This window comes from Impatiens glandulifera, chromosome 1 (assembly GCF_907164915.1).
Source record: "Impatiens glandulifera chromosome 1, dImpGla2.1, whole genome shotgun sequence".
Lineage (NCBI taxonomy): Eukaryota > Viridiplantae > Streptophyta > Magnoliopsida > Ericales > Balsaminaceae > Impatiens > Impatiens glandulifera.
In genome coordinates this window covers 3,692,447-3,719,760 of record NC_061862.1, presented here as the reverse complement: position 1 = coordinate 3,719,760, position 27,314 = coordinate 3,692,447, and the positions used below count along the sequence as shown (strand labels likewise).

Sequence of the window (27,314 nt, the reverse complement as noted above, 5' to 3'; positions counted from 1 at the left end):
TTATGATTACACCTCTCTTTCGTTTGTTTTTAGTAACTTTGAAGGCAAGCCAAATTCCATCTTTACATAAAATATTCAATTATTCAATTAACCCACTAATTAAGTTGTTCATAGACTTAAATCACTCACCAAACTTTCTTCAAAAATTAAGTTGTGAAAATTAAGCTCTTATAAAGATCTTCTTTTTTTTTGTTGTGGAAAAGTTTATTTTAGTGAAATAAGTTGTGAACTTGTGATGGAGGTTGTGCATGCTTTGGATCACCCTTATCTTGTTTGTAACTTCCAAACAATGATATTGAATGAATAAGCCATTGAAAGTGATTGCCACTGCCTTAAGAGAATTGTTATTATTATATACATAGAGATATTAGTCACTGTCTTTCAACCAAAAATGGACTTTGATATGAATTAGGTATATATATATGTTAAATAGTAATTGTATTAAGTTTGTGGGTTGATAATGATAATGTTAAGTAATAGTTTTCACAAAATTATGAGCAATCATTAAATAAAGTATTGAGGATGTTAGTGTTATATCTAAAAAAGAAAATGCAGTATGTTTTAAATCATTACTATATATGATGATTGTTGTACAAATAGCAAGCTAATACTTTGTTTTTCTTTTATTTTTTTGAATTTTAAAAAGTTAGCACATAATCTGCACTTACCTTTAAAGTGTTTTTTAGGCAAAACTACTCATATTAGGTTAAGTTATTAGCAATGCATTCTGTAACATTTATTTTTTATTGTTTAGTTAATATTGATGAGAATTAAAGTGGATTTACCCTTTAAAAAGTAATATGTCATGTGAGAATAAGTTTGAAACATGTGAACTTGTTTTTCAAAAAATTAAAATCAAAGAAGAGGTAGAAACAGAACCATCTGTATTGTTTTTGAATATGTAAAAAATGATTTAACACATTTTTAATTATACAATGTAACTAAAAGATAATTTCCTTTTATTTAATACATTTTATTTTGTTGAACATTTTCTTTTATGAATAAAACTAAGCAGCTTCACCTAGATAGACACAAATTATTAAAATTTTCTTCTTCTGAAAATATCAATATATATTAAAAATAATTAAAATAATTAAAATATAATAATAAAACATAAGAAAAACAAAATTAGAATATAACAATGTTACTATTATATCAAGTTCGTACGTACTCGAAAGGAACGATTAACTCCTCGATTGACTCCACTAACTTTTCGGAACGGATCTTATAAAAGTTAACAATAATAAAAATAATATTATATATATGTATATATATTTATTCTAATTATTATTTAATTTTATAAAAACATATAATAAACAAATCCTTTACACTAATTTAAATATATACAATGATGTAACATATATATATATTTACATAATTTTACCCCTTTAAACTGACACATAAGAAATAAAAAGTTTAAAAAATGTATTCCAGTAATTGAAATTTTCATTTATAATTACTAAGTTTATAAAGATAATAATTCACTAAATAAATTAAGTTATTTTATAAATTTTAACATTGAATTATTAGGCATCTCTATATTATTTTAAATAATATATTAAATAAGACCCCTTCAAATATTTTTGTTATAAGTAATTATTTCACATTAAAACAAATAAGAAGTTATGAATAAAACATTAATTTGCAAATAATAAAAGATAAAAGAGGTTAAATAATACATATTTGTAAAATTTAAAATTCTAATGAAAATTATCCAACAATCACACAATTTTTTAAGGTAACTCTAAAGAAAAACTTATGTGAATTATATATAATGAGTGATGAATAAAAGCAAGCTAACCGAAAAAACCAATTAAGTGGTGTCAGAGGATTCTTTATTCGAAATTTTGAACGGCAATTAAATTTGTCTTTACCCGAGGTTAGTAAGCAACGCCGATTTTTTTTTGTCAAATAATAATTGACCATTTATAAATATGAACAAAATAGCGAGAAACTCAGAAATTATTAGAGGATATATGTCAAAGGGCTTCTTGATGAAAGACAAAAATTTTAAACTCTTTATTGAAAAAATAAAAAGTGTTGGGTCAAATTATTTTGACTAAGTGTTGAAATAATTTAACCACTAAGATTTTGATGATGAAATAACTTATGAGTTTTGATGCAGGTGTATTGAAACAATATTTCATAAGACTTGGCTCTAATGAGGGTCATTAGACCGATTTTGGCATTCAATGCATAGAATTAGACGTACAGTCTAACTCATCGGAGTTAGACGTGTAGTCTAATGAATGCATAGAATTAGACGTACAGTCTAACTTATCGGAGTTAGACGTGTAGTCTAATAGACGTGTAATTAGACGGATGGTCTAATAGATACACGGAATTAGACGTAAGTCTAATACATAGAATTAGACGTACAGTCTAACTCATTGGAGTTAGACGTGTAGTCTAATGAATGTAAAGAATTAGACGTAAGTCTAATGAATACACGGAATTAGATGCAAGTCTAATGTGTTTGAAATTAGACGTACCGTCTAACTCACCGGAGTTAGACGTATAGTCTGATAGACTTGTAATTAGACAGATGATCTAATAGATATTCGGAATTAGACGTATAGTCTAACTCATCGGAGTTAGACGTGTAGTCTAATATATTTACAATTAGACGGATAGTCTAATTTGTTCGGAGTTAGACGTGTAGTCTAATATATTTACAATTAGACGGATAGTCTAATTTGTTCGGAATTAGACGTGTGGTCTAATTAGTGAAAGTTAGACGTGCGTCTAACTCCTTCAGACAAGTCTGAGGTAGAACCGGAATTAGACGTGTAGTCTAACTCAGTGGAGTTAGAAATACCGTCTAATGGTTATTGAATAATTAGACATGTGGTATAATTAGTGAAATTTAGACGTGCGTCTAACTCCTTCAGACAAGTCTGAGGTAGAACCGAAATTAGACGTGTAGTCTAACTCAGTGGAGTTAGACGTACCATCTAATGGTTATTGAATAATTAGACGTGTGGTCTAATTAGGGAAAGTTAGACGTGCGTCTAACTCCTTCAGACAAGTCTGAAGTAGAACCGGAATTAGACGTGTAGTCTAACTCAGTGGAGTTAGACGTACCGTCTAATGGTTATTGGATAATTAGACGTGTAGTCTAATTATATTAGACCAGGCGGTCTAATAGACGTTATTATTAAAAGAAGATCTCCATTTTCTTGTTCTTTGTGCTTTCTCTCCTTCTCGGCTTCCCATTCTCTCTCTCTTTGATCCGCATCCATGCACCATCCGGCTAGAAGGCTTGTTCTTCCGGAAGGTAAGCGGTTGAAGTTGAAGGATCCACCTGCCGGTCTGGGTGGACCAGATGGGGGAATGGCTGATGTTCCATAACTTGTTGATAGGGCAGATGAGGACGGTGCAACTTTGTTCTTCCTTGGTTGTAGAGGAGTTTCATCCTCTTCTTCTTCATCAGCGAGTGGACCGGGAAGGCCACTTTGTTCTACCCGGGACATTAATTCGACAACTTTCTTTCTTTTAGCCTGTCGTCGTGTCAGTTCCTAATTAGTTGCCAAAATCGTATTATGAGTGCAAGAAATTCATTACAAACATGTGTCTATCGTACGAAAAAATTGATGCGTGTAAGAATGATTGCATGCTTTTTCGTAAACAATATAAGGATTTGCAGAATTGTAAGTTTGTGGGCTGTTAAGATGGAAAATCAATTAATCTAGTAGTGCAATTCGGAAAAAAGTGTATGGCAAGTTTATTCCCAATAAGGTGTTACGGTATTTTCTATTAAAACCGAGGTTGCAAAGATTTTTTATGTGTTCCAAAACCGCTCCAATGATGACTTGGCATAAAGATAACAATTCTGAAGATGATGTGTTGAGGCATCCGACTAATTCAATGACGTGGAAGACCTTTGATAACTTGTATCCAGATTTTGCTGCAAACCCTCGAAATGTGCGACTTTCTTTGGCAAGTGGCGGATTTCAATCATTTGATAACGGGAAAACATCGTACAACATTTGGCCAGTAATTCTCATCTCTTATAATGTCGCTCCGACTATATGTATGAACACCAACAACTTTCTTCTGTCCATGTTAATTCCTGAACCAAAGAGTCCGGGAGATTGCATTGACGTATTTCTTTAGCCACTTATTGAAGAGTTGATGGAATTGTGGCATACCGGTGTGAAGACATACAATGCAAACAGAAAACATTTTTTTAACTTGTGGGCAACTCTTATGTGGACTATTAATGATTTCTCCGCATATGCAAACTTGTCTGGATGGAGTACAAAGGGGAAATTTGCATGCCCATCTTGTAATCAGAACACGACATCATTGAGGTTGACAAATTACCAAAAGGAGTGTTACATGAGTCATCGACGATTCCTCCCGTCTAATCATCGTTGGCGCAAAGAGACCGATACGTTTGACGGGCGTACTGAGCATAGAGGTCCTCCTGTTCTACTATCGGGTTCCGAAATTCAATTGCAAGCACGAGATCTAAAGGAAATTTGTTTGAAAAAGTACATGCCCAAGAAAACGAAAGTTATTCATGAATCCCGGGGTGAGAACTGGAACAAATTTAGTATATTTTTCCAATTGCCTTACTGGAAATCGTTGATGTTGAGACATAACTTAGATGTCATGCATATTGAGAAGAATATATGTGATAGTTTGTTGGAAACTTTAATGAATTTCAAAGAAAAGACCAAGGATGGGATTAAAGTGAGAAAAGATTTGGTCATATTGAACATAAAGCATTCATTACCTCTCGTTGTGGTTGATGGTATTCTTCGGTGTCCAACAGCCCCTTATACACTAACAACAGAACAAAAGAAACGATTATGCCAGTTTCTTAAAGATGTTAAAATGCCGGACGGTTTTTGTTCAAATATTGGCATATGTGTAAACATAGATGACAAAAGAATATCAGAATTGAAGAGTCACGATTGTCATATTTTATTACAGTATCTCATTCCACTAGCTACACGTGGCCTACTTCCCGATGATGAGTATCATACTGTTATGAATTTGTCAAGATTTTTTCGGTTGCTTTGCCAAAAAAGTTTACAACGTGATCTATTGGAAAAACTACAGGACGACATTGTCTTGATACTTTGTAAACTGTAGAAGATCTTTCCACTTTCTTTTTTTGATATAATGGTGCACTTGCTAGTTTATTTAGCTTTTGAGGCTTACCTTAGAGGACCTGTCCAGTATCGATAGATGTATCTAGTTGAACAGTATATGAGAACACTAAAGAAATACCTAAGGAACAGGAACTCTCCAGAAGGTTCAATTAGCGAAAGTTACCTTGTGAATGAGAGTATGAACATGTGTGCCCGATATTTGGAGGATCAAGAATCATGAGATGCCTCGATATAAACTAGTACAACATTGTCCATATTCTTTGCTATAGAAGATTTATCTAATGTCACGTCCTACACATACCAACCAGGGGATCATCAACGTGCTCATTCGTACATCTTAAAAAATTGTTGTAAAGCTGAAGAATATTATAAGTAAGTGAAACAATTTCATTACTACTTATATTTAATTTAAGTACTTTTAGAATTAAGTTAATTTAACACTTGTGCAGCGATTTCATGCAATCATGTCAACCCAATATTTCAAATGAAGAACGGGATAAACAATACGTTAGTTATTTCAAAGGAAAAGTAAGTAAATCTCAACATTTACTTAATATTTTTTTTACTAGTTAGTTAACAATAGTTTCTAATGAATAATAGGTGAAACAATTAATCGATGACTCTGATAGAATAATGAATCTTAAGATTTTAGGTGGAGGACCTACAATATATGCTAAAAAGTATAACTCGTGCAAAATAAATGGGTATAAGTTCAACACGGAGAAGCACGACGAGAGTTTGACCACCCAAAATAGCGGTGTATTGGTTGTTGGAAATAATGGGGAAAAGACAACTATTTACTATGGAGTGCTCAATGAAATCATAAAAGTATCATATTTTAGTGGAAGACGCGTGGTTCTCTTCAAATGTAGATGCTATGATGTTCTTCATAAAGATCGGGGCATTAAGGTTGACAAGTACAGTTATGTTAGAATCAATATGAACAAGACTCTACCAATTCAAATTAGTGACTCATTCATAATGGCAAGCCAATCACAACAAGTGTTTTACTCTATGGATATGGCATCAAGGATTGGATGGAAAATTGTTACTCCAATAAATCCTCGTTATTCTAATTAAGGTTTAATTGTGTTTATTAAGGCATGGGTTCAAATCGCACATTTCTCTAATAAATTACATTGTATATTTACAGCGATCATGGCACCTAAGAAGGGTAAGGGCTTCGAGCATTAGTTAGAGAACCTCATTCAGAGGACCGAGGATCAGTCTGAGGACCCTTTAGCGTTACTCAACTCTATTGGTGGCATCGATTTGGACGAGGATTTACAGAGTGATGATGATATGGCCATTGATGGTGTACCAAATACTATAGATGATGATGAGACACAACCCCCGTCTGAGCATGACGCGGGTACTGGTGTTTGATTATGTATGTTAAGAATGGTGGGTCAGCTGCGTATTTAGATCTCGTTAGGAGTTTGAGAAGGGCAAAGGGGATCGTAGTGAACACGTTCTACGATGTGGAGCCGGAAGCAATAGAAGCTATATTGAATGATGAAGGATCCCCACCAATTTACCCAGTTGGTCCGATTCTCAATCTAAACAAGAGTGTCGGAGAAAAACGCGATGATATTGTGCAGTGGTTAGACCAGCAGCCTCCGTCGTCTGTAATATTCCTCTGTTTCGGGAGCATGGGCAGCTTCGAAGATGCCCAGGTGAAACAGATGGCCATAGCCATAGAACGCAGCGGCCATCGATTCCTTTGGTCAGTTAGGCGTCCGCCAACGTCGAGCGGCGGAAAGCCTTGGTTAACCAGTGAATACAATGAGTTGGAGTTGGAAGAGGTTATGCCGGAAGGATTCTTTACCCGGACGGCCGAGATCGGGAAGGTGATCGGTTGGGCTCCTCAGGTGGACGTGCTGGGGCATAAGGCGGTGGGGGGTTTTGTGACGCATTGTGGGTGGAATTCAACAATGGAGAGTTTGTGGTTTGGAGTGCCGACGGCGTCTTGGCCATTGTATGCGGAGCAGCAAGCGAATGCGTTTCAGATGATTAAAGTGCTGGACTTGGCGGTGGAGATTAAGATGGATTATAGGAAAAATTGGACTAAGGGTGGAGAGGAGATCGTTGTGGAGGCTGGGATTATTGAAAACGCGTTAAGGCAGCTGATGGATGAAGAAAATAGCAGGGAGAATCAAGATAGGCGGAAGAGGGTTAAGGAGATGAGTGAGAAGAGCAGGAAAGCGGTCCAGGAAGGCGGTTCATCGTATTTGTCTTTGGGCCGGTTTATTGACGATATTACCAACATTCCTGCTTGATCTACTTTAATTCCCGATCTTGGTTTTATTGTGGTTTTTTATTTTTATTTTTAAAAATACTATCCCATCTAAACTTAATGCATTTGAATTGAAAATTTATTGTGCTATTTCATCTTTTATAATATATATAGGTTAATTATTAAGTATTAATTTTTGTTTAAATGAATCACATATATTAAAAATTGATAAAAATTAACGAAAAGTTATTACATGAAAAAAAATTACTTATAAATTATTGAGCTCGTAAATCTTATAAAAAAACGCATTAGAGTGACCCGGTGAAAAGAATCGGCCAAAGAGACCAAACATGTGACGAATTCGATATCCACCGAAAGCGCTTTATATGGAAGCGGAGTTTCATTGATGTGAGGTGCTAGTGTTAGTTTTCTTAATTCAAAAAAAAATCTTTGGGAAGAACGATTAATTCCCCGACTGACTCTACCGACTTTCTTGAACGCAAATTAAAAAATGTCATAATAACTTAGATATTTCACTGAGGAAGTAAGCTAGTTTGACTAGGTTCCACATTCGCTGCATTTCCATCGTGAATGTGGAGTTTACTTTGAAGTTTACGAACCTCATATTGGGGATGAAGCCATAAGATCGATAATTCTATTCATTAGCGTGAAAGTTATCGATCTAGGGGACCAATGCGGCATTCGCCAGCATGGACATGGGTGGTGACTGCGACTGCAGAAGAGGGAAGTATTGGAATTGTAAAAATAAAGGCAAATGACATGCAAATAACATGACTTATAATAAACATCTCATAAGCACTTTATATACTTTCTTTATGGAACTCCGATTTTATACCGTTCAAAATTTCGGGGTTCATAGTTTGCTAGCTGATTATTATTGCTTTCTAACTCTTTTGGTTATATAATAGTGATAACACTAAATCTCCTCTTCAGGCGGAGCTAGTCCTACTACAACAGGTGTAGGTGACATGACCTTCACTCTCATCTTCTCTTTACTGATGTTGGTACTCATCCATGATCTAATCCAGATAGTCATTTATGTCCTTTGTAATGCCCATCTTGACCACATCATTCCACAGGTCTAGGTAGTTTGTGTAGTCATTGTGGTCAATAGGCCAGTCTATGGAAACCACATAATCACAATAGGGAGGCATGTAGTCTCATCTAAATTGCTTAAAAAGCTCATTGGTGTAGTAAGAAGAGATCCTCTCAAGACCCATAAGCACAATTACAGGTTGATCATCCATTAGATAGATCATCTTCTTAATACCATATCATGGTAGAAATTCGCATATGGAATCATTGTCATGAATTGATATTTCTGTCTTGGCACTCCTAAGACGTCGGTATTAAACCACAACACACATCTTACCACCGAGAACTATGGGAAGTATACGCTCAAACTTTTCCAAGAGCCATATGTAGAGAATAATGGGAGCCCTCTCTTATTGAGATGGTAGGTGAAGTATCATTTATTTAAATATAGCAATGTTTCAGCTATGGTAATTCCAATGAAATCCTTATTTCCTCCCTTGAGGGGTAATCCACTTCTAGTATCTTGGAGGATGGTGGATGGTTTCCTGATGGGGCGAAGAGAAAGTGGGCCATTTTGATTTCTTTGAACTCTTCGATAGTTGGACAAATTTGACAATATCCTATGATGAAGGCCTTGTGTACTAGATCTCACTTTCGTTGCATCTCCATCATAAAGTTATGATGGATACGAAAGTGAGTGTATTTGAGGGATGTATTTAGACCCTACCCTCGATAGTACCATTCTGTCTCTTGGAAATGATGGCTCTAAAGGAACAAACCTTTGTTCTCTAATAGGGTCATTACGCAATCGTTTAATCAACTTGACAAACATGTCGTTTGATTTTGATAAAGTAAATATGCTTAGAGTTGTTTATTATATCTATTATAGATGTATGCATGTACAATAAATAAGCATGAACAAGTTAATTTGTCAAGGTTCTATTGTTTGGGGACGTCAAACACTAGGTAAAGTAACCGAGTATTGTGTGCTAAAGTGTTGTCGAGGATTGGTTTGGAATTTCTCCCCATTGTCATTAAGGTCGCATCTTGACTGATGTATCAAAACCAATGGGGGGATTGATTATGGGTTCATAGTTTTTTCTCACACAACATCTCTCGGTCACAGACCAGTATGATCGGTCTTCACGTAATTCGTAGAAGTATAGAGTTCCAATCTAGTACTCCTTCTCGTAATTCGGGTGATATACCCGTTTTATTATTAGTAATTATTAGGAAAAAACTTAGGTACCTATGGAGTGATGAACTCGGTAAGGTGGACTAATTTTATTTTTAAAGTGAAAATTTGGCTATCAAAAGTTTTATTTATACAATTTATTTCCTTTAATTAGTAGTCTGGGGGTCCTAAAAAAGGATAAATTTAACTTACGTAAATAATTGTACAAAAATATTAAGAAGTGTGTACTTGTGATTGCGTTGATATAAGATTGACTATAAGACATGAGAAGTATCATAAAAGTATTAGAATTTAAATATAAATTCCAAACGGGCCTTGGTCAAAATATTTGTTTGAAAATATACCGAAAATATTGAAAAAAATATTTTATGACCTTTTGGAATTATTTGAAAATGAATTAGGGTTCTAAAATTAGAAAAAAAAATTGGATCTTGAAAAATAGATCCAAACAGACCTTAGAACCGGAGTCCTAGGGCTTTGGTCTGTTTTTACCAATCCGAGACCGGATGGCCTCGGTCTAAACCGAGGGTGGTCTAGATCAGGGCTTGGGACACTCGGTCATGAACTCAATTGTTCGGTCCTAAGTCTTGGAGTCTCGATCCCAGATCTAGATTTCTTGATCGTGGGTGAGAATCATCTATCCTATGTGAGAATCATCGGTCATATTTCTCAGTCCTTGCTCAAGAACACTAGTCCCAGGGCTCGGTCCTAACTCAATAACATCGTTCCTTTGTCTCGATCTTAGGTAAACTTTTCTCGGTCCTTGATCTCGGTCAGGACTAAGGATTCTCGGTCCTCGGTCCTACAAGACTCGGTCCAAGAGAATCGAGTATTCTTCATTTGGTATGAAGATTGCAGGTTTGTATCTTTTGATACAGATCATAAAAATATGACCTATAAGTTGCTAACAACTCATATGGATGTAGTGATCATAATTCCTCCTAAAACACGATCAATCGAGCTCTAAGTCGATCAATTTCTCAACCCGATCTCTTGGGCAAGAATTGAGAACTTTTAGTTTATGCCATCTAATGGCCTAGTTCTTGTTCCAACAACTTTCAAATAATTATAGTCGAACACAACAAAAACAAGAACACCAATCAAGCTCTGTAACAACTTTCAAAACTGAAATTCAAACTCAGTTCTTTAAAAATTTAGTTGGATCAAACATGATCGGGATGTTTTTTTATTATTTGAAAATCATCCTAACATGTTTAGAAACATGTTATGAAGCTAATTGAATCAAAATTCAAGCATAAAACTCAAGAACATGAAAAATTCAAACTTTCCAGATTTTTAAATCAAGTTTGGATTTTCTTATTGAGGTTAAATTGATGAATTCACTTTCGACGTAAATCTTAAAAAAACATACAGGGATTGATTTCGACTATAGAAAGAATAAAATTAAGCTCTAAATAAGATCAACCCGAACAAACTTGGAAAAATCTAATTTTGAATCACAATTCAAATTACAGTAGGTCTAGAAGCTAACTAGCGATTGGAGAACACTCCAATGATCTGTAGGAATATTTTTCAAGCCTTTGATCGAAGCCTAGATTGCCAGAACAATTTGTTCAAAAAGACAGTCACTAGAATTCTTAGAAATTCTTCGATTTGTCTGTGATATTTGGATTATGTTTGATGGATCGAAAAAAGAACACTAAGGGACTATTTATACCCGAGCTAGGTTGGTTTCATTGTCGAATTCAACTTCAATTTTGCATCTAAAGTTCTTCTTATTTATTTATGTTTTGTCTTTGGCAACCTATCTCTAGGATAGGTTTTGAATTCAAACCTCAGGGGTAATGATGGAGAGGAAGAGATGTGCACGTTGGTGAAAGAATGGAGGGATAATGTTGATAAACGGAAGATATAGGATTTCTGGAAGGATCGTCGACGTCGATCACGAGCTTCTGTCGGTCTTCCTGTCGATCGGGAAAGATGAACAAAACGACGTCGTTTCATTTAATATGAAACACATCGGTGCGTTCCGTTGGCAGTACGTCAATGATCAGGGGTTTGGGTTAGTGGTGTTAACGTCCTATTAGATGATCCAGTGTGGACCTGAGCGCGCACTTCTTTGGTTATAACTGGCTACACGACGTGTTTCTGGATGCTGGATGAAAATCCAGCGCTGATCCGATGGATGAAATCCCTGCTGCAACCAATTTTCTTATTTTCAGCCACGCTGAATTATCAGTTTTTATTTTTAATATAAGTATTATTTGAAATTGAATTTTAACACTTTTCTGTCATTTTTTTCACCAAATTAATAGTCAAAAATATTTTTGACAACATAATAAGAATTATGTTTATTTATTTAATTGTTTTAAACTATAAATTATACATAATTTATGTTTAAAATCATAATTAAATTATTTCAACCCTTTTGAGGTTTAATTTAGGTAAAATAAATACAATATTTTAACTTCAAATTATTTTTTGATTTTTATTTAATTTTTATAATTAAGGTTTAATTATCACAATAATTAGTCATAATTTAGTCTTAACCTCCCTTTGGATGATTTTGAATTAAAAAATTCAAAATATTATTTTAATATTTTTATAAATTAATAATTTTATTTATAAATTTGGGTATGTTATATTTTCATGCTTACAATAATGTTATATATATATATATATATTATAAAAGTACTATGTTTTGAATATTTATTTTAAATAATCGAAAAGGGAAAAATTGTAAGATTAAATTTATAAATTAACTTAGGAGAATTAGCCAACAATTATAGAATTACCACGTTTTGAATATTTAATAATAATAATCAAAAAAGGAAAATTGTTAGATATGAAATGGTTTTGATAATGAATGAATAAATTAAGTTCAATTATATATATAAGTGAAATTATATATAATTGTTAAGTCATACCAAGTATATTAATATATTTAAAAATAACAACAAGGTGTTGTAGTACAGTGATTAGTACACCCGTCAACTGCCCGTGTGTTCCGGTATTGTATTAAATGCGCGACCGACCGGTAGTGTGTTCCGGTATTAAATGAATTTTGGTTTAATCTCATCAAAGTACAGACAAGATCAAATAATATCTTCTCCATTGTATCATTCTGAAGCCAAGCAAATTAGAAGAGGATCGGTGTCCGTTGGAGCAAATGTGACCGTTGTTGTGCTTTGAATATATAAGAAGATAAAAGGAAGAAAAGAAAGACATGTGGTGATCTGGGCTCTTTTGCTAATTATATACTCTCTCTCTGCAAATATATATTTGCCTAAGCACATCTCTCCGAGAGATTGTTTTATACCGAAAATCAGTGTATCACTTTTCCATATTGTGAGTTCTTTATAAATTAATAGAGTGTCTATCAACAAGTGTTGTGTGTGTTAGGAGTTCGAAAACAGGAAGTGATTAAGTCCTGGTTGTTCGACTGAGTTTGTGTACATGTTGTAAACAAACTAAATCTTCTAGTAAATATTCTTCCCAAGGTTGAGAAGAATATCCTTCTCGAAGTCGAGAAGAAGGGCTGACGTAGGAGATTTTACTCCAAACATTCATAAATCCCTTGTTTCTTGTGTTGTGCTATTTCATCTCTTGTTATCCTCTAAACCGATTATTCGTTGCTTCAAGTTGAAACAAAGACTTCCGCACTTGAACTCGGTTTAAGAGTTTGTGACAACTTGTGAAGAATAGTCTCCTTCGGCGATCTTGATCCTAACAAGTGGTTTCAGAGAGAGGATTTCTATTCTCAAGCAACATCAATCTTTCGAATCATGTCTCTGTTAAACAACATTCTTATTCTTACAAAGGAAGACTATGATGAATGGAAGATTAGAATGCAGACACATCTGGCTGCTCTTGATGATGACATGTGGTATGTTATCTCAAATGGGCCAATGAAGATACAAATTGTTAGAACAATCACAACATTAAATGAAGTAAAAGCCAAGGTATGAGTGGACAGATGCTAGACAAGGATAAGTTCAGCAAAATAAAGTCATGCTCCACTACTAAAGAAATCTGGGAGGAGCTGACTCAGCTTTTTGAGGGGTCATCTAGCGAAAGCTTCTCAAGTGAAAGTGAGGAAGAAGCTGTGAACTATGTCATGGAAGACGACATCGAGGTATGTGACTTCAAATCTGACAATACTAGCTCTTCATCTCAAAATAATGAAAATGATGTTTTGAAGATTAAAATAAGTGAGATTTCATATGAGAATGAGAAGTTCAAGGAAGAAATTAAAACTCTTTTTGATGAAAATCAACGTTTTAACTATGTGATTAGTGCCTGGACAAAATCCGGAAAAGCTCTCAACAACATGTTTGAGAAGCGAAAGCTTGCCGGATGTAAATCCGGTCTAGAATTTATTGAGAGCGATCCCTTTGAGTCCAATAACAAGTTGAACCCAACAAAAGACAAGCTTCTTCTCATAAGCTTTGTCAAGGGTAACTTAACTGACAATAGAACTAATCACAATTGTGGTGACTTAAAAGATGAGATTAAATATGTTGAGCGAACTGACAGCTGGCTCAATTCAAAGAAACGGGTAGCCAACTGGTCTGGAAAACAAAATCTTGATAGAAAGTCAAGAAGTTTTTACCAAACTTCATCTTTTAAAATTAAGGAATCATCAACAGACATAAAGCAATCTGTCAAGTACACTATTTTCGCACACAACGGGAAATCCATAAAAATAATCAATGCATAGATTCCTAAGGGATTAATAAGCCACAGACCAAAAAAAAATTGAGTACCAAAGTTGTCAATACTTATAGGTGTAGATAAATCGAGACAGAAGTTTGGAAGAGTCAGTATGGAATATAGAAAGCTGGCTACTGACGAACATATCATATGAAGACAACAAGCATGAAGTGGTTAACATCCTCACGAAGCCACTTCTCGAGTCTATGTTTTTCTTACCTTAGAAATATTTTAGGAATGTTAGATTATAATAATTCCCAAACTGATTTAATTATAAACTTGACAATAGAGAGAAATTGCTAAGAAATAGACAACAGTCTTTGATAAGTTATTCTAAATAATCAAAGAGGGAGAAATTGATAGATTAAATTTGCTAATCAACTTAAGATAATTAGCCAACAATTATAAAAGTACCATGTTTTGAATATTTATTTTAAATAATCAAAAAGAGAGAAATTGTAAGATTAAATTTGCTAATTAACTTTGGAGAATTAACAACAATTATTAAATTACCAAGTTTTGATTATTTAGTTTAAATAATCAAAAAGGGATAAATTGTTAGATATGAAATGGTTTTGATAATGAATGAATAAAACTAAGTTCAATTATATATATATAAGTGAAATTATATATACTTGTTAAGTCATATCAAATGTGACATCTGAATAAATGTTTTCCGCTACCTTATCAATCTCAGCTCCAAATTGAGAATTTATTATGAGCAGTATAGCAAAGCAGCATTTCACTAATTTGGGATGGGCAGTCTGACGCGGCAATAAAGACATAACTAAAGAAGACCGTCACATATACCAAAATTATTCAATCCTCTATAATAAACGTTCCTAGTACAACAAACTCCATTAAATGAATTTTGGCTTACTCTCATCAAAGTATAGATAGGATCAAAGAAGATCTTCTTCATTGTATCATTCTGAAGCCAAATAAATTAAAAGAAGACCGGTGTCCATTGGAGCAAATATGACTGTTGTTGTGCTTTAAATATATAAGAAGGTAAAATGAAGAACAGAAAGAGATGTGGTGATTTAGGCTCTTTTGCTAATTAAATACTCTCTCTCTACAAATATATATTTGCCTTAGCATATCTCTGTGAGAGATTGTTTTATACCGAAAATTAGTGTATCATTTTTCCATATTGTCAGTTCTTTGTAAGTTGATAGAGTGTGTATCAAAAGGTATTGTGTGTACTAGGAGTTAAAAAAACAAGTAGTGATTAAGTCCTGGTTGTTTGACTGAGTTTGCGTACATGTTGTAAACAAACTAAATCTTCTAGTGATTATTTTTCCCAAGGTTGAGAAGAATATCCTTCTCGACGTCGAGAAGAAGGGGTGATATAGGAGAGTTGCTTCAAGTTGAAACAAACACTTCCGCACTTGAACTCGGTTCAAGAGTTTGTGACAATTTGTGAAGAATAGAGATCGATATTAACCTCTAACAGGGTTATTATCAATCGGCATGTGTGTAAGCGTTCACCTTTGTGAGACCCCAGTCTCATTCGGCGATCACAATCCTAACATAAAATTATAGAATATAGTTAGGTCTATTTAAATTCTATAAGATTTTAACAATAATAACTGCTGAGAGATTTTCTTAATATTAAATAAAATTGTTCAAATATTAACTAATGAAGTTATAAAGAATTATATATATATATATATAACAAATACATCTGTCTATTTTTTAAAAATTATTTTCAACTTAAAAAATATTTCATATTTTGAAAATCTCAAAAAAAGGTATTATTTCTATCATTTGAATAAAGTTATAAGGATTTGTATTAAGAAATAAGTTCAAATATATTACCTATAATCCATCAAATGTTAGAAAAAGTGTTACTTGTCTTGTAATTTCAGCATTGAGTTTTAGCTTTTTGAAAATAATTACAAATAATCAATGAGGGTTTAATTTTAAATAATTCAGAAATTTGCGGTTATCAAATTGCAATTTGATTATTTTAAAATTTCATTGTTTAAATTAATTAAAAATAATTAATTTAAAAGATTATTTATTTAATACAAAGTCGCCAATTATTTTTTTTTTAAATCAATAAAAATGACATACGTATACAAACATATTGACTAGAGTTTCTTTTAGTTCGAAGTTTGGTGATACTCAAGAAATTGGCTTTTGTGTTTCATCCTCCGTACCCGTTTTAAAAACGGTCTCTACTTATAAATTTCACTTTTCAAAATCGGTTGTGTAACGTTTTATTTTTACCGAATATTTTTTCAGTCCTAATCATATAAGGTTTGTGCGTTATTTAAATAATTGTAAAAACAATTATTTAAAAGTTAATCCATGTTGTTGACGATAACTTATGGAAGAAAGTACTCGAAGAACATTAGTTATTTAAAGAAATTAGGGTTTAAACATAAATCTTAGACGAGCATTTATCAAAATATATTTTTTTGAAATATCCCATAAATATTTTTTAAACATTTTCTAATATTTTGAGATTTTTAGAAAATAGTTTGAGGTTCCAAAATTATAAAAATAATTTTAGATTTTGATAGTGGGAACTAAACAGACTTTAGGACCCGTTGTCCTAGGCCTTTGGTTCATTTTCATCGATCGGGGTACGAGACCCTCGGTCGGACACATCAGTCCGAGCTAAGAAGCCTTAGTCGATGTGTTAAGGACTCTCGGTCCTTGACTGGGATTATCTGTCGAGTATAAAAACCACCGGTCATGGGTTAGCGCTGGACTAACTTTATCGGTCCTAGGTCTGGGAATTCTCGATTGAGGTCGAGATTCCACAATCTTAGGGTTGACCTCTTGATTAGATCTCTCCGTCCTGGGTGGAGGTCATCGGTCATAGGATCGGGAGTTCTCGGTCCTAAGTATGATATCTTAGACGGATGTAAAAATTATCGTTCGCACCTCTCAGTCCTAGCAGAAGAACATCGGTCGGACCACTCAGTTCTCGATGAAGAACATCGGTAAGACTACTCGGTCATCAAGAACATTAAAATTACAGGTTTTGTAATTTTAATGTAGGCTTGGATTCTTCGATCCAAAGGCCTGTGTAGCTTCACAAAGCTCCAAGGAACATTTAGAACATCACCCTAAGGTATCAATTGACCTGAGTGATGATAAATTTGTTCAAAACAGTTTGTAACCAAAGATCAGGTTTTTTGTTTTAAAATTGTTTTTAAGTGTAAGGAGTTAGCCAATAGTTTCCTTATTTGATTGATACCAAAATAAGAACACTATTTATTCGTTTGGATCAAATTAAGAACTCAAATAATATAAACATATTTAAAATATTACTTAAATACACTATGTTACTCAAGCAAAATAAACCTTAGAAAGATAGAGAAAATCTCTAGAGATTTTTAAGGAAGTGCGATCGGCATATACGGCACAACACGGCACGATCGGCATGGCGGCACAATAAGCACATCAACGACACGATCAGAAAAGGAGACACAATATTGTCTTGAGTCGGAAGTTATAAAATCGGTGCCGAAATTAGCATCGATCAATGAAAGCGCGATCGACACATGCAGCACAACATGATCGGCATAGAAAACACATTATGCACAAGCGGCACAAGCGGCACAGCCCGATCCGATCTACACGGATGACACGATATTGTCTAGCGCCATTTTGTTGTGTAGTTGACTTTGTTTGTTTTTTTGGGGTTTTTTTTGCTTCTTTTTGGGGATCTGTTAGTTGCCGTCTACTGTGCAGTTTGCTTTTCAATCAAGCTAGTCTAGGTTGGATGGTTTTTGCTGACTCCTTTGTAGTTATCTGCTGCTATATATTACAATTGTTGATTTATGATACATGTCTGAATTGTTGATGGCTGTTAAGGCATTTGGTTGTCTGCTACGCAAGTTGAGCCACGATGAGTCTACGCTCGACCAGCTTCCTCAACCGACCTAAAAGCACAAGGAAAAATAAAAGGAGTCAAGAGAAATTTGCTGAAAGGGCTGTCACTTCTTCTAGCTGTCTGAACAGTCAGAACACTGTTGATGCAGATGATGATGCCTTCAATCCAACTGTTGCATAGACCAGTCACATGGATGGTCTATCAACTGGTCGCACCCGTCTCCCGACTCATCTCTCAACCGGCCATGACATCTCTCCCCTAACCGGTCATGTAGCCTCCACCCTGACCGACGTGGATGTTGTCAACCAAACCAGCAACGCTACTCCTTCGATAAGTCATGTCACTACCACCTTGATCGGTCACAATGCTATTTTTCCAACCGGGCTCAATTCAGCCACTACGGCATGTCACGACATCCCCACCCCGACCGCTTAAATTGTGTACTATGGGTCGAAATGAAATAACAAATCTGGCGGTCATTCAGAACCAAATTCTCAAGTCCCTCGCCCAGTTCCAAAGGCATGAACTTGTCATGACCAATGAAAGGAGCAATCAAATCATTTGCCAATTCAAAATCCGATTCGAGCAAGATTGGAACTCATTCGACATAACCGAATAGGAGGAAATCGTTATGTGGTCACTTAGTGTCATGTGGGAGTTCTACAAGTGCCCCAAAACCTATGGCTACACTACACAAACAAACACAAACTAAACATGACAAACCAATAAGGTTTGGGGCAAAAACGGGACAATTAATGGAGGCAAACTCAATGTGGATCCTAGTATAAAAATTAAAATGCTCGAACACTCGCTCCAAATCGAACTCCCCCTATAAATTGAAGAGGGATGCGTCAACAATTGGAAGCGAGTTGTCGTCAGTCACTTCATGGGCAACCCATAAGGCCCCTATCGTGTTGTTTTAGTTAATTGATTGCTAGTTTCATTCTTTATTCACTATTGTACTTTGATGTCATGTTCGTGTGTGTTTCATAGGACAATTATGAATTTCTCATGGCCATCGTGTGTTGACTTTGAGCAAATTGTTGTAAGCTCAATTTCAGCTCTTGTACTCCTTTTACCCTTTTCGGGTCTTTTTAATTAATTGCGTAATCCATTTCTAAAAAAACACAAATATTACAATTATTTTTAAAAATTTTAATTTTGATCAAACATAACCGAGATGTATCAAACATGATCCAAACAGTTTCTCAATATCATTATGCCATGTTTGGTTGGTGGTACTATACTATTGGTATAGTATAAATTATATCAATAGTATTTTAATATGGTATTTTTTATATTTTACTATTGGTATAAATTTATACCCCTATATAATTTATACATCATATTTGATATAAAATAATAACTAGTCCCCCTAGGTACAACATTATTCTTATATCATTTAATTTTTAATTTCTTATTATACTCTTTATTAATATTATATATAACTTATTATTATAATATATTAAATATATTTTATTTAGTTTTAATATTATTATTATATATAATCATTTTTAATATAGATATTTTTAAAATAGTTCAATATTTTAATTAAAATATATTTATTCATTTTTAAACAATAATTTTATTAATTATTATTTTCTATATTTATTTATATTATAAATAATATTTATATTTTAGTTTATTTTATTACAATTATTAATAATATTTAAATTAAATAAACATAATTTATCGTTTATAATATAATTAATTTTTTATATTATAATTAAAATTACATTATTTATTAAATAATAGAAATATAATAATTTATAATAATAATAATAAATAATATTATTTATAATATAAATAAAAATATATATTAATAATAATAATAATAATTTTGAATTAATAATTATACAAGTTATACTACATTCTTATACTATATACCAAACACAAAATTATAAATCATATACAACTTATACCATTTTTTATAATTCATATCAAACATCAATAACTTATACAACTTATACTACTCTATATTATTTGTACCTCGTTACGATTTATACCCTATATAATTTGTACCACGTAACAAATTTTATCTTAGAAATATGTTGGGATGATTATGGGAAACTGTTCTTGAGGATTAATCCAAGAATAACAAACCCAATTTTTGAATTTTTCAAATTTAAATTTGAGTTTTTCTGTTTAAATTGATTGATTAATTGATTCTAACATAAATAGAAAGCTTGGAAATGATGTTATGATCAATTTCCAATCTTAAAATCCAACAACTAGACAGTATACAAATTTTATGAAAGCTGAAATATAAAAATTTCAATTTCAAATTAGAAGTATGAAATAAAGGATGTTTATAGCGGATTTCAAATTTCTTTTGATTTGAAGTAGGAGAGTGGATCTTTTAGCTTCAAATTTGTTTAGTGAGGCTATTTATAGCCTTCCAAAGTCGGTTGGATGACTCAAGTGGATTGAATCATCCAAAAGTCATTTCATGGAATTTTGGTTGTTCTTCAACCCACTTGCCGGAATAGGAATGATTCATTCCTATTGATGTAGTAGAAATGATCATCAAAGTAGGGTGAACATTTTAGCTTTTGAATCAGACGATTTTGTTGACTATCAAATTGTATTCCATTTTTAGAAAATCAAAGGATGGGACTTCATCCTTATCTTCTCCGGCGATCGTGACGAAGAAGATGACGACGACCAAAACAATGTCGTTCCATGTGCATTGGCGATCGTAGTGCGTTTTGTCAAGCTTTGTTGGTGATTGGGCGCTCTATTTGCATTTTAGTTAACGTGCGTTAGCCTATCTGGTGAGGCGCATGCGCACGCTCCTTCAGTTACAATTGCCTACGCGAGCGCATCTGAAGTGTTGAATGCATCTCCGCGAATTTGACTCTTATTAGTGCATTGGTGAGAATGTCTGCACGCTGCTCTATGGTGCTTACGAACTCTAAAAAGATTTATCGGTTCTCGACGCATTCACGGATGAAATAGAACCGAGTGTCGATGTGTTTGATGCGTCCATGAAACATTAGGTTCTTCATTAATGTTATTGCGGATTTATTGTCGATATAGAGGGTTACGGGCCTCGACTTGCATCCGAGCACCTCGCTCAACAAGTTTCTCAGCCAAAGTCTTTGACACAACGCTGCAATAGCTGCCATAAACTCCACCTCACATGAAGATAAAACAATACTTCATTGCCTTTAAGATTGCCAAGTGATCATATTCCCGTTGAGATAAAACACCATCCCTCTGGTGTTTTTTCTTATTTTTTGTATCACCAGCTATGTCGTTGTCAGTAAAACCAACTAGGTATCTCTTCTTGCAATATCGTTTATATACGATTCTGCTGAAACTCTATCTATTAATAGGCCGAGACATTATTCATACACGATTCTGTTAAAACCCTATTTGTCAATAGGTTGAGACATCGTTTATATACGATTTCACAAAAACCTTATTTGTCGATAGGTCGAGATATCATTTATATACAATTTCATTCATACATGATTCTGACGAAAGTCTATCTTTCGATAGGTACTCCATGAAACCTTATCTCTTGATAGGTACTCCATGAAATCCTATCTTTCGATAGGTATCCTACGAAACCCTATCTCTCAATAGACACTCTAATCAAAAATCATATTCATCAATAGGTATATTATTCCAATTTACAAAAATTACAAAGCCTTGTTTGATAATATGTACATCGATCATTTTTACATGATCCTTATTAAAACCTTATCACCCGAATAGGTATCCAAACTCTATTGTTCAAATAGGTATCCAAACACTATCCCCCAAATAGGTAACAAAACTCTATTGGTCGAATATGTGCCAAATCCCTGTTATCCAAATAGGTACCTCAAAAATTATATTCCTCAGTAGGTATCAAAGCCTTGTTTATCAACAAACACATAGATCATTTGTACAAGATTTGTTAATAATCTCGTTTGTCGACGAGCCTCAAGATTATTTATACATGGTCTGAATAAAACCCTATCCCTTGATAGGTCCTCGAACAAAACCCTATTATTCGATAGGTAACTAAATCATATCTCTTAATATGGTACTCAAGCAAGCTTTATCTCTCGATAGGTACTTCAATGAAGTTTCCAATAAGCATTCTCTTCCCAATCCATGACAACATGAAAGTCTATTTGTTGATAGCACCACGATTATTTATACATGATCGTTTCTCAACTTCCCCTATGGGTGATTTTCACGACAAGTTTGTTAACTCCCACGATAAACATTAACGGTACTACGATCATCTATACACGATCACCCTAGGCATTACTTGTTGGTAAGACCCATAGACAAGTTTGTTAGCTTCCTCACCAAGGCTCATATATTGGTAGTCTCATGATCATATGTTTATGATCACCTTGAAGATGTTACTTATTAGTAACCCACATGAAACGTTACTAAAACTTAGCCATTTGTACATGACTAAAATGAATAATTTGTTGATATTCATGATAGACATGAATTGATGTTTCAATACCTATAATTATCTTTACCCCATAAATTTTACGGGTACTTTGTTAAGTTCTATAAAATAGCATTCCCCAAGAGTTATCATTTTAAGATAATCATCAAAGAAAGATCCCTACAACAACGCTTGGAAGTACCTCGACGAACTGTTATACACATCATCACCAGGTCACTCCAATAATCAGAACGCTACAGGTTCTATCTTTTTAAACCCCCTAATAATTAAGAGTGAATTTTGTATCCAATTTACCTAAAATAAATTATCTATTTAAATCCAAAAAGTATATAAAAAAAATAAAATAAATTGGTAAAATATTAACCATATTTATTTTAATATTTTGTGTATTTGAAAAAATCAAAATTAAAGCCAAATGGGTGAATGAAAAATTAATTTCAAACATAGTTGGAAGGTTTTAAAATAAAAATAAATTAATAATCGGGAGTAGCCAAAAATACATGAATTTATTACAGCATGACTCGCGTCCATTGGACGCTAAAGACTCATCCAAAGCTCTAGGCGCTTCTACACAGGCGGTTGTAGCCGAGTAGAAGCGTGTCCAGGTCGCAGTGGATCAAGAATCAGAATGTTAGTTGGAACGCTAACAGAATGCCAGACGCCAACGACGTCAAAATGGAATGCCTAAAACGGTGTCGTTTTGGCATCCGATCATCTTCCTCATTGCAACGCCACAGAGGTAAGATGAACAACCGTGTTGATTTTAGATTTTTGGAACTCTCTTGTTGGTCGACCAAATAAACTCATTCAAAACTTGAAATGACCACCTTGAGATCGATATCATTTCCCCTACAACCGTAGGCCTCGCCTTTACATGCCTACTCCGACGAGTTGACTAAAGAACAGTCAAAATACATTAAATGTATTTTGGTTGATTCAAGCCACTAGACTTTTCCAACTAATTTATGAGTAGTATAAATACCCTCCTCAAGTCATTCCGAAGACAACCAACCAACACAACCCTCTTAAGTCAAATAAATTCAAAATCCGTCATTAAAGCTTTTGGATTTTTTGAAATTTTTGTTTAACTCTTGGAAGCTCGGATTTGTGCATCTAGAAAGCTTCCATAAGGATCAAAGAATGTTCTTCAATCCTTGGAAAGGTTCCAATCATCCTCAAATTCATATTCACAGTTTCAATTTGAAATTTTTATATTTCAAATTACATAAGCTTGTATGTTTGTTGTTTATATGATTTTATGATTGAATATTGATCCTAGGATCATTTAGAAACTATCTGGATATGATAGAATCGATGAATCGATCTAATAAACAAAACCCCAAATCTGAGTTTTAAAAATCAAAAAAACAAGTTTATTGTTCTTGGGTTAATTCGATCGAATCACAGCCTAGAAAGCTTTCCAACATGATTGTAATGATGTTGGTAAATCATTTGGATCATTTTTGATCCATCCCAATCATGTTTGATCAAAATCAATATTTTCAAAAATAAAATGAAAATTTTGATTTTTTAAATTGTTCAAAACGAAAAGCAGTGTTCTTGTTTTGGTACCAATCAAGTATATGTGTTATAAAGAAGCTATTGGATAGTTCTTTTCACTTCAAAACAACTTTAAAATTAAAAAAAAAATTGATAAAACTATTTTGAACAAATTGATCATCATCCAGATTGATTCATACATTGAGATGATTATCAATATGTTGCTAGGAGCTTTGTGAAGCTACCTAAGCTCTTAGATCAAAGAATCAGATAAAAAATGAATTTAAAACAAAATAAGATTCTTGTGTTCTTGTGGACCGAGGCTTGTGAGCCTAAGACCGAGAGATCCGACCAAGAATCCTTGGTTCGGACCGAGACCAAGGACCGATAAAAATAAATTATGACCGATACCTAGGACTGATGTTCTTGAGTTAGGACTGAGACCTAGAACTGATGTTCTTGAGCTAGGACCGAGAAATCAGACCAATGATTCTCACCTATGATCGAGAGTTCCGACCTAGGACCAACAAAATTCGAACTTAGGATCAAGAGTTATGACCTAGGACAAAGACTCCTAGGACCCGCGAAAAAGAAATCCAAACTTAGGGATCGAGACTCCCGAGAATATAGACCTAGGAACTAAGCCTAGAACTAGTCTCGGACCAAGAGATTTATACACTTCGATTGAGAAACCTAGTCACATGCTAGTCTAGAACCGATAGGTTTTTACACAAAGACCGGTAAGATCAACTAAGGACCAAGCATCCTTAGCTTCTCAACCGAGAGACTCCGGTACTCAGACCGAGAGCTCCCGAGCCCAAACTAAGGGTCTCCGGACCCCAATCGATAAAACTGGATCCAAGCACTATGACTCCAGTCCTAAGGCCTGTTTGGTCCCACTTTTCAAAATATAAAATTATTTTTCTAATTTTATGACTCTAAATCATTTTTTAAAAACCTGAAAAATTAAAAAATGCATTTCAAATATTTTGGGATATTTCCACAAAAATATTTCAACAAGAGATTGTTTGGTGTTTATTTCTAAACCTTAATGCCTTTAAAAAATTACTGATATTCTTTAGGTATTACACCATAGTTATTATCCACAATAGTTACCAACATTTAAATATTGATGTTTTAACATTTTAAATAACTCTAAAATATATAAGCATGACTAGGCATGAAAGAATAATTGGTTAAAAACGCAAAACGTTATACAACTAATTTTTTAAAATCCAACTTTATAAGTAGAGACCGTCTTTGTATGGGTGCGGAGGAAGAAGTGCAAAAGCCCTTTTCCGAGTATCATCAAACTTCGAATCAAAAACAAAACTCTTGTATAAAATACGTTTGTACACACTTTTTTTTATTGATTTTTCTAAAATCAAATGACAACTTTGTCTTCAAATAAACTATATTTTCTTAAATTAATTATGTAAACGGAATTTCAAATCAAATCATCATTTGATTATAACAAATCCCCAGATTATTAAAATTTGAATAATTAATTTTAAAAGAGGCCAGGTAGTATAAAAATCTTTAAAAATAATGTTTTATTTTATAAAGACTCCTGGTACACAAACCAAGGTTGAAACCATCGAATCTCGAGCCACTCCGGGTCCCCGTATTGTCACGTGTCCTCTAAACACCTATTAAGCTACGGACCAGGGATCTTTCGGGGATACAATAACATATTTTTTTTAAATAATATTAATAGTTTTAATTTTAATGTATATACTTTATTTATAATTGTTAAATTGATGATTATATATATATATATTATTAATTAATGATTAAATACAAATTTTATATAAAAAATTAAAAAGAGAAAAATAAGTGAAGAATTAAATTATTATAAAATTAAAAAAAATGATAGGGAAGATATAAAAATAAAATGATTATTAGAATTTATAATGATATTTTAATCATTAAACATTATATAAGGTTAAATATCACTAATTTATTATACTACAGTATAACCTCGAAAAATGAATGTTTGATAAATAAATAACCTCCTCTAATGAATAAATTTCTTTGGTCCAACTGATCCAATGGACTTAACGAATAATCTCGCTTAATGCATTAACGAATAAATACAAATGAAGTCTTTATAGGCCCTATATAAATATAAATGAATAATCACTATATATATAAAATAATATATTTTTATTTATATAATATATCATGAATACATTTTATCAAATGACTAATTTTCAAACACATTAATAACTCATATTTTTTCGAAAAATACCTCCAAAGTTGATTATTTATTTCCTCCCAAAATGCATTTGATCCTTAATTTTGTGTAAAACATGCACCACTTCTAGAATATTTTGATCATGTTGCATCACGTAATTTTGTATAGTGACAATAGCTTGAAAAGCTTCTCTTGAGGACACTTGTAATATATTGTTATTATCATCGAGTTCGGGGATCATTACATTATCATTTAGTACAACTTCAATGATTTTTCGTCCATAGAAGATTCCATAACCGCGTTATTCTCTTTAGTAAATAATCTCGCCAAATGCATATATTTTTTGTTTCAAAGATATTCATTTTATCGAGATTCTACTTAATTATAATTTGGTGTAAGCTTATCTAGAGTCTTCAAAATAAGTGAGGTGATGGTCAAAACTTTTTGGTAGTTACTAGGAGTTTGAACTTTGGATATATGCGATTGATATGACAGACGTATATATTTTGGTTACTATTTAATTTTTGATAAACTATTTGCTTGAAAAGAAATATATATTTGAATATTCAATGATTATAATTGTCCGATACGTATCATTAATAATGTTTTTATTATGATGTTTTTTAAAATTTATTCCGAAAAGTCGGTAGAAAAGTTAAGTGTTCGTCTCGAGAACCTATGAGCTCGATAACTTGTTAAATATGTGTTTTTTTTCTTTTCATGTTTTGATATTGTTTGCTTAGACCATTCTTATTATTTTTAATATAGATAAAGCATTTTAAAATAAAAAAATATTAACACTTAATAATTAATTAATTATATATATATATATATATATATATATATATATATATATATATATATATATATAATAGACAAAGATTATTATAAAATAATTGATTAATTTTAAAAGAAAATCATAATAAAATTTATTAGAATGACTTAATTAAAAAAGAGACAAAATAACACATAAATTTTCAATTCATATGCATTAAGTTTAGATGTGATGGTATTTTTTTAAATTAAAAATAATAACCACAATAAAACCAAGATCGGACTC

At 33.0% G+C, this 27,314-nt stretch overlaps 1 protein-coding gene across 1 annotated transcript; it reads left to right on the top strand.

Annotated features, from left to right (window-relative positions):
- The first annotated feature begins 6,511 nt into the window (after positions 1 to 6,511).
- On the top strand, positions 6,512 to 7,487 carry LOC124926756 (UDP-glycosyltransferase 71A15-like). The gene has a single exon (XM_047467083.1). It carries the CDS (start codon positions 6,512 to 6,514, stop codon positions 7,400 to 7,402), a length of 891 nt encoding a protein of 296 aa, XP_047323039.1. The 3' UTR covers positions 7,403 to 7,487.
- Positions 7,488 to 27,314: the final 19,827 nt, after the last annotated feature.